The sequence below is a fragment of the Vanacampus margaritifer genome, chromosome 8 (assembly GCF_051991255.1).
Source record: "Vanacampus margaritifer isolate UIUO_Vmar chromosome 8, RoL_Vmar_1.0, whole genome shotgun sequence".
NCBI classification, from domain to species: domain Eukaryota; kingdom Metazoa; phylum Chordata; class Actinopteri; order Syngnathiformes; family Syngnathidae; genus Vanacampus; species Vanacampus margaritifer.
This window is the reverse complement of record NC_135439.1, coordinates 15,378,152-15,395,187: the sequence shown is the minus strand read 5'-3', so window position 1 is coordinate 15,395,187 and position 17,036 is coordinate 15,378,152. Positions and strand designations below refer to the sequence as shown.

The 17,036-nt window shown below is 38.6% G+C and overlaps 2 protein-coding genes across 2 annotated transcripts; one reads left to right on the top strand and one right to left on the bottom strand.

Moving 5' to 3' along the window:
- Positions 1-2,154: 2,154 nt before the first annotated feature.
- cdab (cytidine deaminase b) lies at positions 2,155-5,370 on the top strand. Its single transcript, XM_077573575.1, has 4 exons — positions 2,155-2,401; positions 4,003-4,114; positions 4,362-4,419; positions 4,959-5,370. The coding sequence occupies exons 1-4, from the start codon at positions 2,215-2,217 to the stop codon at positions 5,097-5,099; spliced, it is 498 nt and encodes a 165-aa protein (XP_077429701.1). The 5' UTR covers positions 2,155-2,214; the 3' UTR covers positions 5,100-5,370.
- Positions 5,275-16,023, bottom strand: LOC144056616 (dnaJ homolog subfamily C member 16-like). Its single transcript, XM_077573574.1, has 15 exons — positions 15,610-16,023; positions 15,422-15,488; positions 13,219-13,355; positions 12,741-12,916; positions 12,119-12,303; positions 11,265-11,369; positions 10,953-11,111; positions 10,468-10,598; positions 10,217-10,394; positions 9,507-9,689; positions 9,364-9,440; positions 9,202-9,282; positions 8,994-9,083; positions 8,644-8,814; positions 5,275-7,763 (listed from the first exon to the last, which is right to left on the bottom strand). Exons 1-15 carry the CDS (start codon positions 15,795-15,797, stop codon positions 7,268-7,270), a joined length of 2,424 nt encoding a protein of 807 aa, XP_077429700.1. The 5' UTR covers positions 15,798-16,023; the 3' UTR covers positions 5,275-7,267.
- Between the last annotated feature and the right edge of the window lie 1,013 nt (positions 16,024-17,036).

Sequence of the window (17,036 nt, the reverse complement as noted above, 5' to 3'; positions counted from 1 at the left end):
CACCTCATTTAAAAGACTAAACCTAATTAAAAACTTTTACTCTGGTTTGAAAGCCCAATTTGAAACCTTAACCATAGTTTAAAATCCTGATTTGACACCCTACTTTGGAAACTAAAGTCACAAATTTCGATTTTGGTAGTTGATTTTTTCAAACCAATAAGTAAATTATAAATTGCGCCCCATCTATGAAACCCTACTTTGAAACCTTAACCTCAGTTTAAAATCTTACTTTTGAACCTCTCACCATCATTTGACGCTACTTTGAAAACTGTGGTCACACAAAGCAGTTGAATTTTGTAGCCAATACTTCTAAAGCAACTGTTATAAATTGTGACGCTGCAAAATTTCTCTCCCGTTTCACACTCTACAATATTCAATCTCAAAAAATACCCTTTACACGCGCACACATAGCTACTAGCATCATTATTTGTTACCCACCATGAAAAGAGAGGTGTTAAAGAACATTTACTGTGTTGAAGCCATTGAGACTATGTAAATCATGCATGCATGCACACACAAACACGTACACGCTCAAGGTCAACTGACTAGACTGCATCCAGTTTTCATTTGCATAATGATCAAGCGGCAGCATGTTGGTGTTTTCCTAGACAGAATGTTTGGTTTTAGACATCTGTGGGAACCATCTGTGTTCATCATAGGAATTAATACTGCCAAGTCATTTTCCACACAGTGCCCTCTCCGGAATAGATATTGAAATTATGGACAAAAATATTGAGACACAGCTCTTACTCACTGCATTTATTTACATAAAGCAGTGATGAGACCTGGAAAGACAATCTGTGCCATTCTGTTGATTAATGTTGCTGCCAAATGCTGTAGTTAATATTTAATTTCAAATAGGGAAGTTTTTATATGAATCTTTTGCCTGTATGATTGATAAGAGTGGCATTGTAAAATAAATTAGAATCAATGGCACGTGTATGACGCATGCACAGCCCACACAAGGACAAAAGGAGCATGTATAAATTAACCTACGACTTTACTAGCACAAAGTCTCTTTGGCTGTGTAAAACAACAACAACAATCAAAAGTGATATATTATACAGTTTTACAGCGTTGTATAAATTCATTACAACGTTATTTTTTTACTATATCTAAAAAACTTAATGTGTTATATTAATCAAATGGGAAACACAAATAAGATTTTACACCATCAGAGCTTTCAAGTAGGAAGAATGCAAAGTCTTTGTTTAATGAATTCAAGAACAGTGGCACATAAAGAGGCAGAACTTAAAGAGAGTAAATCAGCTGGAAATTGGCTTCAGCTCGAACAAAGTCCCAAATGAGGACAAGCATGATAGAAAATGGATGCACGGACACAAAGTTTGAGGCGTTATGACCCCGGCTAAACTACAAATGGATTTCTGCCACCTTGAACGACACTGTCTATTACCTTGTGTAATGAAGCTAATCTGAAGAAACATGACCTCCTTGCGCTAATGTATTAGCTGCAGTATACGACTGTACATTTGCTACAGTGTACTAGAAGCTGAGCTGGGCTAATCTTTTGGAAACGCTAGACCCTCGCTTCCAGGCTATTTGCATTACATACACACTTTTTTTTTTAGGTCTGGGTATTGGGGCACTGATCAGGAATCAAACGAGCACTTTGTCAAAGGTGCATGTACCACTATTGTTCATAATTAATTTAATTATAATTAAATTGTTAGTTAATTAATGTAATTATAATTAAATAATCAACTTAGTATGTTAATGTACAGTATATAGCTGGTGTTGGGCCCAAACCCTGTATCTCCAAAATCGTCACGGCATGTTTGTTCAACCATTATCATTACATCATCAAAGAGAGCAAGCCATTTTAAACACTTTACATTGGTCAATAATTTGTAAACATAACACCCACATGTGCAGACTGACCAACAATATAGATAAAAATAAATAAATTACATTTACCAAATTGTGACTTATGAGGTTTTGCCCCGACGCCAGCAATTAACTTAAACGTCACAAAACTTCAACAAATATTCATACACATAAAAAAAAAAAAAACAACCAACCAAACACTAACAGTGAGTCCTAACACATGTTGCTCATGGATTGCTGACATCCCAGCAGGTGATTGGCTGTGGCTGACCCTCTCCCCATTCCCACGTGCCGCTTTTTCATTCACATTTAAAACCTGGCCCCCAAACACCAATTGGACTCGCTAGCTCTGACTCAAGAAGATCGAGAATGGACCAAGTCAAATACACAGGGGAGCTGGTGCACACTGAGGGTATGGGTTCGAGACATTTGAACAAGGAAACGGTGAAAAAGCTGATCCACCACTCACAGGAGGCAAAGAAGCGAGCGTACTGCCCTTACAGCAAATTCAGAGTCGGAGCGGCGCTCTTGACTGTTGACAACTGCTTGTTTACAGGTAGTGTACTTGATTAAAGCCAATTCTAGATATGAATTGAATTGATTGTTGTTTATATTTATTTTGTCTGTTATTTTTGGGAAGAGGTTGGTACAATTTGAGGGAATTCTCATTGTTACATAACCATATGATATCGTCATGTGATTTGTAAGACAATCAGAAAAAATGTGGAAATAAAAAAGGCATGCTCACAGACCACTTTAATTAATCAATAACCAGCCATGGGTGTGTTTTCCAGGGAATGGGTGGAGAGGAGGGGGTCAAGGTAGGGGGAGGTCATAGAACAGAACATTGAGTAATTTGTGTTTCTTCCTGTTTTGCTGTTATTATGACATAATGTGACTCTGTTATATAGCAAGGAGCCCTTTAACAACAATACACCGGGAAAAAAAGAATTTAGTTAATTCGAAGATTGTGCATGAATATAATGTATTAAAAAAATGTATATTGATTATTTTTAAGGAAAAGAGGGGAAATTATTTTACTACATTTTAATCATGTGCGACCACAAATTGTGTCCTTTTTTTAGTGTGTTGCCTTGAAAAAGCACAGTATAAATCAGTATTAATAGTAGTAGTATTTTTATTTATTTAGCTGTTTTTTATCAATATTACTATGAGTATTATTATAATGACAGAGTAGCAATTAAAGCAAAATGAACTTGAATAAAATGCATTTACCTCATACGCATACACATTTTTTATCAAAGTGGATAAACATTCCTTTGAACCGCGGTGGCCTTTTTTTTTGTCATCTCAACAGCAAAGGCAGCTGTCAGGGATTTTCAGTCATTATCAACAGTTCAGTTTGTGTTGTTGGCCTGTGCAAAGCTTTTAGCTATTCATTTGTTGTGTGCTTGGCAAAATATTTGGGGAAGGCGGGGGCTGACGGGGGGATGTCGAAAAGCTGAGAGTGCAAAGGCTGTTTGATTCCCAAACACACTTTACGGCATGGTACCAAATGTTTTTTTTCTGAATGGTCAATTTGAGGGAAGAAGTGTATTTGTTTAAATAGTTAAGGACAATTGAGATGGGCGGTCGATTACAACTATGATATTACAGACTTACTGTACATATTGGTACACTGCAAAAATTGACTTAAAAACAAGAATATAACTAATGAAATCATGTTTGAAGAAAAAAAAGGAACTCACAGTTGCCTTAAAACTTGTGTACTATTTACACTTAAAGAATTATGCTATTTCTAATTTTAAGATAAACTTACTCAACAAATTGACAACTTAATAATAGGTTATACATTCAAAACATGTTTAAAGCAATTAAATTTTCTGTAATAGTTTATTTTAAAAATGTATTTGCGGTCTGTTATTTTTACAAATTAATTAACCTAAACTTAATCTTAATCTAAAATTGAGAAAATAGCTTTAGAATAAATCTATTAAACTCTTGGACACTTCAACTCTCTGAGAAGTGTCATATAACTCGTTAAATAGGATGTAGTTGGTAAGTCAAGCAAGATGTTTTATTTTTATTTTGGAAATGCAAAGATAGTGTTGATCTTGGTTAGATTTTACCTTTTGCAATCTAAGATTGGATTGATCATTAACGCCGATCACTATACTGTACATGTTTCCCACGCAGGATGCAACGTGGAGAATGCATGTTACAACCTGGGAGTATGCGCTGAGAGGAATGCCATTTCAAAAGCAGTGTCTGAGGGCTACACTGCATTTAAGGCCATTGCAATTGCCAGGTAGGATTAACAATGACTATTAATTAACTGGGGGCGGGAGGAGGAGGAACTGATCCATGATCGCACAAGCATGCAGCATCACCGCTGCTTTGTTTAAAAGCACGAGTCAGTTCGCAGGGTTCAGTTTGTGACCCCGCCAAACACAGACAGTTGAACAAACAAGTGAGGTTATAACAGACTCACCTAAGCCTGGGCCGTGAACCTGATGTTTTCTTGTATGACTCTTGCTTCTTTTCTGTTTTTGTAGTGACTTGAGTGACCAGTTTATCTCTCCATGCGGCGGCTGCAGGCAGTTCATGAGAGAGGTACGTACAGAACTCTATTTAGCTGTTAATTGTTTTTCTAAACAAAATCTCCCAGATTGGGTCTATCAAAACAGAGCATTTTTAAAAACATTATTTATGGGGCCATATAGTGTATGATACAGGTCATGTACAGTAATTTCTGGACTACAAGGCGCACCTGTCTATAAGCCGCACCATTGGGGAATACTCTAGTTTGTTACACATATAAGCTGCACCCGACTGTAAGCCGCAGGTGTTTTAATGTTACTGCACCGGGTTCCCGCTACTTTCTTTTCCATAATGAGGGTGCAAATTATCCTATCCTACTGTATTTGGGCTCACTTGGTTTGTTTTGCTCTGCCTGACGCTCTTGCGCTTCCTTTATAGTGCGCCCCCTTGTGATCTGATGGATAAACCGCACCTTTGTATTAGCCGCAGAGTCTAATGCAAGTGAAAAGAGTAGCCCACAAATGACTGTACTTGATTTTTGTAGCGGGTGCATGATAGCGTATATAGCACATATAATACCACTTAAATGTATTACATCATTCGTTTCTCAGTTCGGGCCCAGCTGGGACGTTTACCTGTCAAAGCCTGATGGGTCGTACGTGAAGATGAGCGTCAACCAGCTGCTGCCAGCCTCATTCGGGCCTGAAGACCTGGACATGAAAAAAGTACTGGACAACTCCAATGAGCACTGAGAATGCAATTTACTGTAACTTAAACTGCCTTTCCACAAGTGTCCTTGCATTTTATTGTAGTTGATGTATTTATGGTAAAGGTATGCTCTTGTGTTAATTCCTTTCTATAAATTGTTTCACAAGTACTTCAATGTTGTAATTAGTATTGTATTAATAAAAACACAGAATCAAGTACTGTATATTAAAACATTCATTTATTAGTTCAATGGAAAATAAAATGACATATCAAAACAATACGTACATACTTTAATAAATAAACTTTTCAAACTTTTTGGATCTTGTCAAATGCCCTAAAAGGCTATTATTATTATTTCTTCAGCAGCAAATCATTTTTTCATGATTTAAAAAGATGATGATGAAACTACATGTTGTCAGTGCAAGCTCACTAAATGCTTATTCGCGGTAGATGACCACCATAGTTCATGCATTTCAAATAAAGTCAAAGATTGACTGGTTTTAAGGTTCAAGCTTCAAAATGTTAATTACAGTGTAATTATTTCTATAGGCAGTGCCTGCCTCTGGTTCACTCATGAATAGGTGTCATGCAGATCTGATTTTGAATTTGCCTTCAAACATGTTTAACCACAGTTTATTAACATACTCGGTTAAGCATGCGATGGCTATCACACATCACATCTGGTGGTACACGGCAAGCCGTTTGAGCATTTATTTAATATCATACTGGTACACTCTTTGTCCTCACAAGTATAACAATTGAATGCAATAGTAGAATGACTGTCCTACTAGTCACCTTTTCCCCTACTGTTGTGTTTTACTACCGCAGTGATTCTCAAAGTGTGTTACATGGGCAAACTCTAGTGGTCCGGTAGGATCACTGAATTAAATATTCAAACTTTGCATGATGTCACAGTGTCTTAAATGTTTTTGATCTACTACTCAATTTGTTAAGTACAGTTATTTAATTTCCTTTTAGTTTATTCAATCTTAAACATTTATTGACAATAATATGTGACCTCGCTAATCCAGACACATTGACATTCTAATTAATTTTACATTTGTGGATTATGAGCTATGAAGCAAATTCCAGCCATCTTTATCCATCTCAGGTGGGCGGCTATTTTGCCACTTGCTGTCGACTGAAGATGACATCACAGTTGCTCAGGGCTCAGGCAATGACTAATCACAGCGCACCTATTTTCGGAAGCTGAGCTGTGATTGGTCGTTACCTGAGACCTGAGCAACTGTGATGTCATTTCCACTCCACAGCAAGAGGCAAAATGGCCGTCTCCTGATATTGATAAAAACTGATGGATTTTGCTGCTCTACTCATATTGCAACGCAATATTAACCAGAATACCGTATTTAGACTAGTGGTGCTACTTAGTACATATCATTGTTAAGAATGTATTTATTTATTTATTTTGGGAAGGGGGGGGGGGGGGGTGACTTTCCTTTAAGGGCAGAGTTAATGTTCTAACTGTGCATAATATTACAATAATATTGAATATAATATTTAGGAATAAAAGCCTCTTTTTTTTTTTAATGAACACTTGGTCCTACCATGCTACTGTATTTTACTGCTGGTCAAGATGGTGGTACTTGGAGAGCAAAGTATTTTTTTAAGGTGGTAGGTGATCAAAAAAGTTAATTTAGAACTATGGAATGATATGGTACCACTTTTTGACATTCCTGCACATAAGTAGAACAACTAGGACGCACTAGTGAAAGCTAGATGTTAACTGGTAGAATTTTAGATCACTAGTAGTACCAGTAGAATGCAGTTGTCAACTTGCGCACAGTTGTGCCTCACGAGTAACACGTAGCTGTTCTGCTAGTGTGCCCTAGTCATCCCACTAGTGCTCTCATCTTACTAGTGAAGACAAAGAGCGCACTAGTCTGATATGGAATAAATGCTCATACCATAGTAAAAGGTTTTCTTATTATACTATTTAGTGATTGGATAATTCATTTATTGTGTCTGGTGCGCCCCCCTCCCCCTGCTCAAAACAAAACTTATGGGTCTTCATTGAGCTACTAAAAATAGAAGCATCACAAATTCTGGAAACTTACAAACGACCACCGCGCCAGCTTTGGAGCGGCACAAACAAACCTTTTAAATAATAATCCCAAACAGCAGACCGTTCTGCAGTTGACTTAAAAAGAAAGCAAGAACACAAAGGGTGAGCACTACCTTGGTGACGTCGGCCTCAGTTCTCCGTGGGGATACACTCGGCGGCATGGAGGGAAGGCCAGGAAGGCACGTGCCATCTAGGCAGAGTACCCTCCATTAACCTTTCCATCCACAGTCCCAGGCGGTCAAGCTTGTGGTGCACCTCTATGCTCGTGGCCCTACTGGAACCTCTCTTGGACCTAGCCCCATCCTCTCTGGAATGGGATCGGGATCGAGAGTCTGAGCTAGACCGAGACCTGGATCGGGATTTTCTCCTGCTCTCAGAGGAGAATGATGACGCAGAGACCGACGACGCATCGGTCAGATCGTCCCCAGTGAAGACAGGTCTGAAGTGGCAGAAGTATTTCTTGTAGCCGTTCAGGGCCAATACGTGGCCGGAGTAGTCTGATGAGTCCTCATCCTCGTCGGAATGACTTGCGCTGCGTGATGTGTCTGAGCACGAGCGGAGGAGTGAGGGCATCCAGTGGTGATGCTTGTCAGCGTTGAGGAAAGAGAAGTGGATAGTCTGAGTCCTGTGGTGGCAGAAAGTTTCAAATGGCAATTAAACACATTCAAATACAAATTACAATCTATGATGAACATCTAGGCTTAAATGGATATCTCCTAATATCCCAAAGGTGGAAAAATGCAGTGCTCAAAATACTTTCCTTTCAGAATCAGTATTTTCCATGGCATGTTATACCACAAAAGGTATCTTACCGATGTGTACACAAAAACTAGAATTTTCTGACAAATTCATGTAATAAGTATACACAAATGAAAATCTAGCAAAGCAAAAGTTTAGCTTTAGTTCGCAAGAATTAGACCACACTGCAGTCTAACAAATTCAAATTCATTTCAATTCCATCAAAAAGTGGAAGGTCTTAGACATTCCAAGTCAATCATTGGACCTTAAACCCATAGAGTATGCATTTTACATCCTGAAGAGGAAATTGAAGGGAGAAACCCATAGAAACAAACAACAACTGAAAGAGGATGCAGTCAAGGCCTGGAAAAGCACATTCAAAATGAAGAATGCGAAAAGGTGCTCTGTCCTGACTTGTTTAACACATCCAAATGTGACCTTGACATAAAATCTGGAATTTTGACCTTTTGTCTCAATTCATCTTTTGATCTGAAACCCAAATGTCGTCAGTATACAACAAAAAATAAAGGGATTTACTGTAATTAGGCGATTATATTTTCACAGTCAATACAGTCCTGGGAAACCATAAATACAATGTGGGCCACAATGAAAATGCGTTTGACGAACCCTGGTCAAATAGGTATTCATTTGATAATAGTAGAAATCAATAGTAAACGTAATACATTAATGCCTAAACTAACAAATGTGTTGACAACAATGCTTATAGTGCTATTCCTGAGCAGCACAGAAAAAGTACTGACGCTTACCCAGAGAAAGAAAAGACCTCCTTGGCAAATTTGCGCAACAAGGCGTTCTTCGAGGCATTGGTGAGCACCAGAACAACATTGATGTGGCCCGGCCGCAGCTTGACCAAGTTGCTGGTGTACGTTACATCAGTCAGCTCTGTAACCTCCACAAAATCCTTCTTGGGTGGGCGGCTGCATGGGGACAAGAGAAAATGACGTGTTTTACAGTAAACTAGAGAGGCATTATTTGGCAAGGAAGACTTGTGAGGTGCAGTGAAGCTTTTAAAAAGTACTGTAGATTGACTGAGTAGAAAACACACCTTGTAGATGAGTCTATCTCGCCCCGTCTATGTCTATGTAACCACGGTTACCTTGATGTAGTGGATCGACTTGACGCATCATCATCGGTTTGAGGTTGTTCCTTTGGTGCTGGTTTCCGGGGTTTGCTCTCACCTGGTTCACTAAAAAAAAAATAATAATAATAATCAACAGAACAGAAACAGGAATCCTCCATGTTAACATAAATAGTTCTCCTTTACTCAGCAGGTAAACTGTATCAGAGAAGCCTTCGTCTCTCACCTGAAGGCCTGAATAATGACTGTCCCGAAAAGAATGAAAAGAGCTGAGAAGATCAATGACAGGATGGGCATCATCTCTCGCCTTGAAAGAAGAAACATCACATTTAGATGTTTCTTTCTGCCTCATTTATAACGACTTTATGAAACAAAAATATAGTCTCACCAATTTGAGTAGAGAAGGTCATCGTAAATTTGATGGACATAATCACAAGCAGCATTCAGCCACTCAATCAGGAACATCTGAAAACAGAGAATATTTAAAAGAGTTGAGGAAAGCCGCTCCGCTGTGTGTGTGCCGTATCTTACAGGGGCCATCTCATTGTTGAGCTCTGGTAAGGTGGCGTCCGAGGTCAGATAGGTGGGGTCCTTCTGAACAAGCTCCAGATGCTCAAGGAGGCGGTACTTGTCTTCTTCGCTGCCATTCCACCCGCCAATCACAGAGCGGTAAAACACCTTGCCAGCCGGGCTCCGTCTCTCAAGAATAACCACCTGAAAAGCACACATTTCGAATGAATATTGTGCTGCACTTATTATGAAACGTTTCTCACGCGGTGTCAGTTTTGAAGGTTTTGTATTAATGTTGTTAACTCATTCACTGCCATTGACTGTTGTAAACTATTTCTATTAGTTTAACATTTTTTTCTACTTTTGTTAACAAGAGTATGAAAACCTCGATTTTTTTTATTGTACATTTAGAACACATAAAATTTTGTGATAAATCTTGAGTTAACTATTGAAGTCATGCGATTACTTACGATTAAAAAAAATGTAATCGCCTGACGCCCCTAATTTTTAATAATCATCTCGTCAGGCGATTACATTTTTTAATTGTAATTAATATTTTTCTCTAGGTTTTCATACTCTTGTTAACAAAAGTGGGTAAAAAAATAGAAACCGAATAGAAATAGTTCAAATGAATTTTTGACATTTATAGCCGTCAATGGCAGTGAATGAGTTAAATAACATGCATTTACCACACAAAAATAGAGTATGTAAATGTCATGTATGCCACTGACCTGGGGGGAGACTACAGCCTGGTTGGGAAGCAGAGCCTGGCACAGAGGCTGCTGCCGATGTTGGTAGACGTACACGAATCGTAGCACGTCCTTCGTGTTGAATGTGGCAAAGTCTAGGAAGGCCTTATTTCGGGGAACAAAAGCTTGGTCGTCGTTGGTGATCAGCAGCACGCAATACCTGCAAAACAATGGTCTCATTTCATTCACTTTCTTTATGTGGGAATTCAAACTAAATATTTGGGTTGTCTTACTTCCTTCGTCTGTGAAACTGCTTGACAGGACACAGCTCATCAAACAGCTGCTGGTTGACCAGTCTGGGAACCTGCAGGAACTTGTTGTTGGAGACAAACACATCCATGATCTTCCAATTCAGTCCTCTAGCCTGCAACATAAAAGACGGAGGGTAAGGCAAATGAAAGGAAAAAGATTATTCACTACTCACAAAAAAGTCATGTGAACTTTAATTTGACCTTCTTCAAACTTTTGAATACTCTTGTCCAACGGTTCAATGTTTCAGTACTTTTTATACGTGCTGTTCTCTAACAACGAGCTGAACAGCGGAATGCCTATCTGTAACTTGCAGTTTGTCTGTGAATAGCCTCACAATTGTGAGGATTGGATTTATATTAAAATGTACCACAAAATCCTAAGTGATTAGTGTATTATCTCATTCTATACCTAAAGAGTCCATTTGTGAATTTTGAATCCATCATGGCTCTGCGTGTGTGGAAAATACCTGGATGATGTCCACTGGATTTTTGATGTCCTCTTTAAAAAGCAGCATGATGGGGAAGTTCGAGTTTAGGTTGAACTGGCGCAGGAGCTCAATGTTGTGTGTGTCGCCCTGGTCTACGTAACCAAAATGAACATAGTCTCTGAAGGCAAATGCTGTTAACTGAAGAGCACAAGGAGGAAAGCACTTTCATTTGGATACATTTTGATACGGGTGGAGAACAAGTTTTCAAATAATTGGCGCTGAAGTACTTCTAACACAAGAAGGTATACTGGAGTATTGCTACTACAAAGTTGACCTGAAAACAAGCCTTACCTTGTAGACAATGGGAACATTGAAGTCTTGGTCAAACAAAAGAACATTGGGCTTATTTTCAACATGCCAGCTGTCCAGAAATTTCTGGTAGTTGTCATCGGTGATCTGGGGAATAAACAAATATCTCAAAATCCTGTAACGTATTTGTACAGTTCACAATTGATGCATTGAATTTGAGTTTTTTGGAGCCAATAAACCTGACAAAAAAAATAAGTATGGTGCAAAACTGGGAGAATTTTAGGGAATATAAAGTGTAGCAGGCATCAAGCAGGAACCTCCAATGTTACAATTTTGTAAATTGCGTATTTTTTTCCACAAATCTATACTATTGGAAAACTCCACGTTTGGCAGTTATTTATTTTATTTTATTTTTTACAAATTATTTAGCAATCTAAAGTAGTAAAAATGGCTTGCTCGCTTTGAGGATGCAATTTTAATGATTTTGAAGGTACGAGGATTCTGCCCATATGATTTTAAGAGAATTATGAAAATTAAAAAACCAAAGCAACACTTACACTTAGGTTTATATCACGCTTTCTTTATTATTAGTTTTATATACTTTTAGGTTTAATCACTAGGATTACAGTATAAACAAAGGATTGACATGATTAGCTTTTGTTTTAGATGGAGAGATTTATTTAATTATCGATTAAAGCTGTGAAAAAACAGAATTAAAGTACTAGTACTATGAACATGTATACTAAAGTAAAAAGTTCATTTTGTAAAAATTAATTCTTTTTGTCCAATTTGGGAATAGTTCCAAAACACCTCAGCTGAATTTCCGACACATAATCAGACATTTATCACCCTTTTGCAACCCTAAGAGGAATTTCTCCGTATCTGTGTTTTTTCACCTTTTCCACCAAATTTTGGGGAAGAAGGTCCTCAATGAACTGTCGCAGGTGTTCTCGGACGATGGCCTGATGGAAGAAGGTCACTCTGCCGTTCACTAGTCCGATGATGGAGGGAGCGCGGTGAGCTCCCAACTGATTGGCCAGACGACGCTCATAACCCAGGTCCACAATGCCGATGCCCACACCTAGTGGAAAAGTACAAAGAAATGCAGCATTATCTCACACAGGAGAGCCACAGACTGTTTTAATGTGCTTAGTAAATGTTTTTTTTACCATAAGTTCAAAAAAGCGATTGAAAGTAACTGGCGGCCGAGTGTATAACCTTTTTCTCATTCCAATATGTTCTAACTAGCAATGGTAGGTCATGTAGGTGATATGTTACTATGTCTGTTTACATTGCATGGGAAAAAAATAATAATAATCATGTTGCATATGACCCCCCCCCCCAAAAAAAAAAAATCGGAATTGACCTGCAGTGTGAACATAGCCTTGACGACCAATTTGATTAATCATAGCAACTCTATTTATAATTTAAGTTATGCTAATGAGCAGAAGTATAAACATCAAGTTCATGTTGAAGAGCAAAAATAATTGGTCCTGGCATCAGAATTATTAGCCTTACCCAGTGGCTCAAGTTCCTGCACAGTTTCCTTCCACACAGGCTCTATGTGGATGCACGCAAAGCACCAATCGGAGGTCACTTTGATGAGGTACGGCCTCTTGTGGCTGTCTGGAAGGACATCGCTGTTAAACTGAGCGTGATGAAGAAAGTACTTGCTGTCTGCAAAGTCTCTGGACCTGGAGGAGACAGAGATGATATTGACCATTTTTAAGGACAAGATGAAAAATGGTCTACAAGACACAAGACAAGTACAGTCTAAGTACACAATACAAACACTTTAAAAAAACTAATTGTAATTAATTAACCCCCATGGTCTATGAATGAAGGCGATTTTATGGTTACATTTTTTCAGATCACACAGCCAATAGCACTCAACACAAATAAATAGAACATTTTCAACTAATCCATCTGATCGGTAGTAGAGTCTGCATGTTAAACTCTGATCACAGCACCCCAAATAGATATGGAGATGTATTACCTGGAGAAATGAAAGAAAGACTCATCAAAGTAGAAGTTGTTCTGGAAATGTTGATGCTGTGCCTGGCCAAAGGGTTGGTTTTCATCTACCTGCCCATAGCGGTCAAAGTTGGCCCTTCTCTCCTCATTAGACAAAATCTGTATGCAAAACAAATTAGTTAGATACTCCTTTTGTGTAGCATAAAGAAAAATAGAATTTTCGTGATACAGGGCAGATGTTGCGTACAATGTGTTTGTGCTTTTGTTTTTTCCGGAGTCATTGTTTTATTCCAATGTTTTATACAAACCCAATTCCCCAAAAGTTGGCACACTATACAAATTGTGAATAAAACCTGAATGCAATTATGTAGAAGTGCCAAATTTCAATATTTTGTTCAGAATAGAACATAGATGTGAGGTCAAAAGTTTTAACTGAGAAAATGTATAATTTTAAGGGAAAAATATGTTGATTGGAAATTTCATGGTGCCAACAAATCAAAAAAAAAAAGAAGAAGTTGGGACAGGTAGCAATAAGAGGCTGGAAAAGTCAATTGCACTTATAAAAAAACGAAAACAAAAAAACAGCTGCAAGACCAGCTACCACTAATGAGGTCCATTGGCAAGTATAAAAAGAGCTTCTCGGAGTGGCAGTGTCTCTCAGAAGCGAAGATGGGTAGAGAATCACCAATTCCTCCAATGTTGTGCAGAAAGATAGTGGAGAAATATTAGAAAGGTGTTTACCAGCGAAGAATTGCAAAAAGGTTGAAGTAATCATCATCTACAGTGCATAACATCATCCAAAGATTCAGAAAATCTGGAACAATCTGTGTGTGTAAGGGTCAAGGCCGAAAGATCATAATGGATGCCCATGATCTTCGGGCCCTTAAACGGCACTGCACCGCAAACAGGAACGCTTACAGTAAGGGAAATCACAGAAAGGGCTCAGCAATACTTCCAGAAAACATTGTGGGTGAACACAATCCACCGTGCCAACCGCCGTTGCCAGATAAGACTCGACAGTACAAAGAAGAAGCCATTTCTAAAGCAGACCAAGAAGCGCAGGCGTTTCTCTGGGCCAGGGGTTATTTCAAATGGAGTGTGGCAAAGTGGAAACCTGTTTTGTGGTCAGACAAATCACAATTCCAAGTTCTTTGTGGAAAACGGGGGCACTATATCATTCTGACTAAAGAGGACAAGCACAACCCAAGTTGTTATCAGCACTCAGTTTATACGCCTGCATCTGTGATGGTATAGGGTTGCATGAGTGCGTGTGGCATGGGCAGCTTCCACATCTGGAAAGGCATCGTCAATGCAGAAAGGTATATTCAGATTGGAGAACAACATATGCTCCCATCCAGGCATCATCACTTTTAGAGAAGATGTTGCATTTCTCAACACGATAATGCCAGACCACATGCAGCACCAATTACCACATCATGGCTGCGTAGGAAAAGGATCCGGGTATTGAAATGGCCAGCCTGCAGTCCACTTCTAGAGCACATTTGGCGCATCTTAAAGGGGAAGGTGCAACGAAGAAAGCCCAAGACAGTTACAGTTAGAGAGACGCGTGTTAAACAAGAATGGGACAGCATTCCTATTTCTAAACTTGAGAAACTTGTCTCCTCGATCCCCAGACGTTTGCAGACTGTTGTAAGAAGAGGGGATGCCTCACAGTGGTAAAAATGGCCTTGTCACAACTTTTTTGATTTGTTGACACCATGGAATTTAAAATCAACATAGTTGTCTCTCAAAATGTTACATTTTCTCAGTTTTAACTTTTACCTGTTCTCTATGTTCTATTCTGAATAAAATATTAAAATGTGGCACTTCCACATAATTGCATTCAGTTTTTATTCACAATTTGTATAGTGTCCCAACTTTTTGGGAATTGGGTTTGTACATTAGCATGCAAAAGTCTTATGCACCAATGAAGTTATTATTATGACAATGTTATTCAGTAGAGCGCAAATGGGTTTTGTTTGTTAGCTAGCTGGTTACTTTCTGGTTCATGGAGCTACATCATGTTATGTGGGTGGATGTTTCCATTGATACCTTAGGGATTCATATGGTGAAAATAAATGGGTTATTTTTAAGGTGAAAGGTTGTAGTTTGGATTTGAAATACATCTTTTCTGACACCCCTTGTATATGAATGACACAAAGGTCTTGATTCGTAGGGACAGTTGACCCAAGAATCAAGAATAAGCAACACAATTTTCCACACACCTCATATGACTTTGTAATCTTGATAAACATATCTTCAGCAATGGAGTCTTTATTCTTATCTGGATGCCTGAGGGGGGGGGGGGGGGGGGGAAACACATTGGACATGAGAAATCCAGACCAGGTTGAACTGGTTGGTGGAATAACAAGTACAGCTGTCATTTAGTACCACACAACTAGGGATTACTCACCATTCTTTGGCAAGGTTCTTATATGCCTTCTTGACTTCGGCTTGGCTCGAACTCCTGCTGACACCCAGCACTTTATAGGGGTCATATCCAGCGGTTGTTTCCACCAAACGCTCAGTAAAAACTAGCAGTAAGATGGCGAGCGCCAGTGGGCATGGCCCAGGATGTGGGCTGTTTCTCCCAGCAGTCATCGCTTGTCACTGTCCGTCTACGCTAACAAGTAATGGTTTTAAAGCAAACCGATCGGGCAACGATACACAAAGATAAGCGCCAACACAAATCACTTTTTAGTCGTTCACGGTTAATGTAGATACCGACATTTCGGTGTTTTAAAAGCCGGAGGTGTATTTTTCCGGCTAATGGTGGACATTAGCAAATTGTCAAGTCATGGTAATGAGCTAAATAAGCTTCCGGTGATCAATTTCAAAATAAAATCAATACGGCTAATATATATAAATGTACCTTTATGGAAATACTCAACTGCATGTTCAAATAAATTCTGGTATTTACATTTCTATATGCAATAAGGGGTCAATCAAAATTAGAATGGTTTCTGAGCGGTAACTCCTCGCTTTGACGTCCCAGGCTGTATAGACCAACCTTGATCGTGTTGACCCGTTGCTGCGCATCGGCGCGTCCGCCACGTTTGATGTGGCGGATCTGACAGTTGTAACCCAGGTAAATGGAAGGAACTTCATAAAATAACCAAAGTGCATGAACGTAATGCCTCTTATTCGCCCGTTCACGAAATGTATGTAATACTGTTACTTTAATGATAAATTCTGAAATATTAACATTTAATATGTGTCTAATAATACCCTACCAAAATAACCTTTTCCTGGAATGTTGATGTGACGTAGGGGAAGAGCCATATTGTTTACATTTAACTGATTTTGATGAATCTTTTTTTCCCTATTCTGTGATTTATATCCATTTAGCAACTAAGAATATCAATCACTGGAGATGGACAAGAATAAAAAACCTTCCCTTCTGACAGCTTTTCTTCTGTTTCCCCATTCCATTGCTTCCTTAACATTATGATTTATTTTTGGGACACGTAGTGAGAGAGTAGTAGGGTGATTACTTAGCTATTTGCATTCATAGTGTGATTTTATAGGGGCCAAATATATATAATCAAAGAGCAAATAATAATAATAATAATAAAAACTATTTTTCAGTCATAATCATATAATAATTTAATTTGTATTATTTTTTTTGCGTAAAACGCCACTGAGTCTAAAAGAAAGAAAAAAATGAGGCAGCTTCACAGAGCTCCACTTTTCCATATGGCCACATCCAATATGGCGGCGGCGTTGACCTACAGCTATGGTAAAGATGCAGAGTTCACCATGTATTATAAATCACGGATCTATCATCTTGAGTTTGCTTCCTGCCGTTCGCAATTTTTTTTTTTTTACGGGAACGTGTCT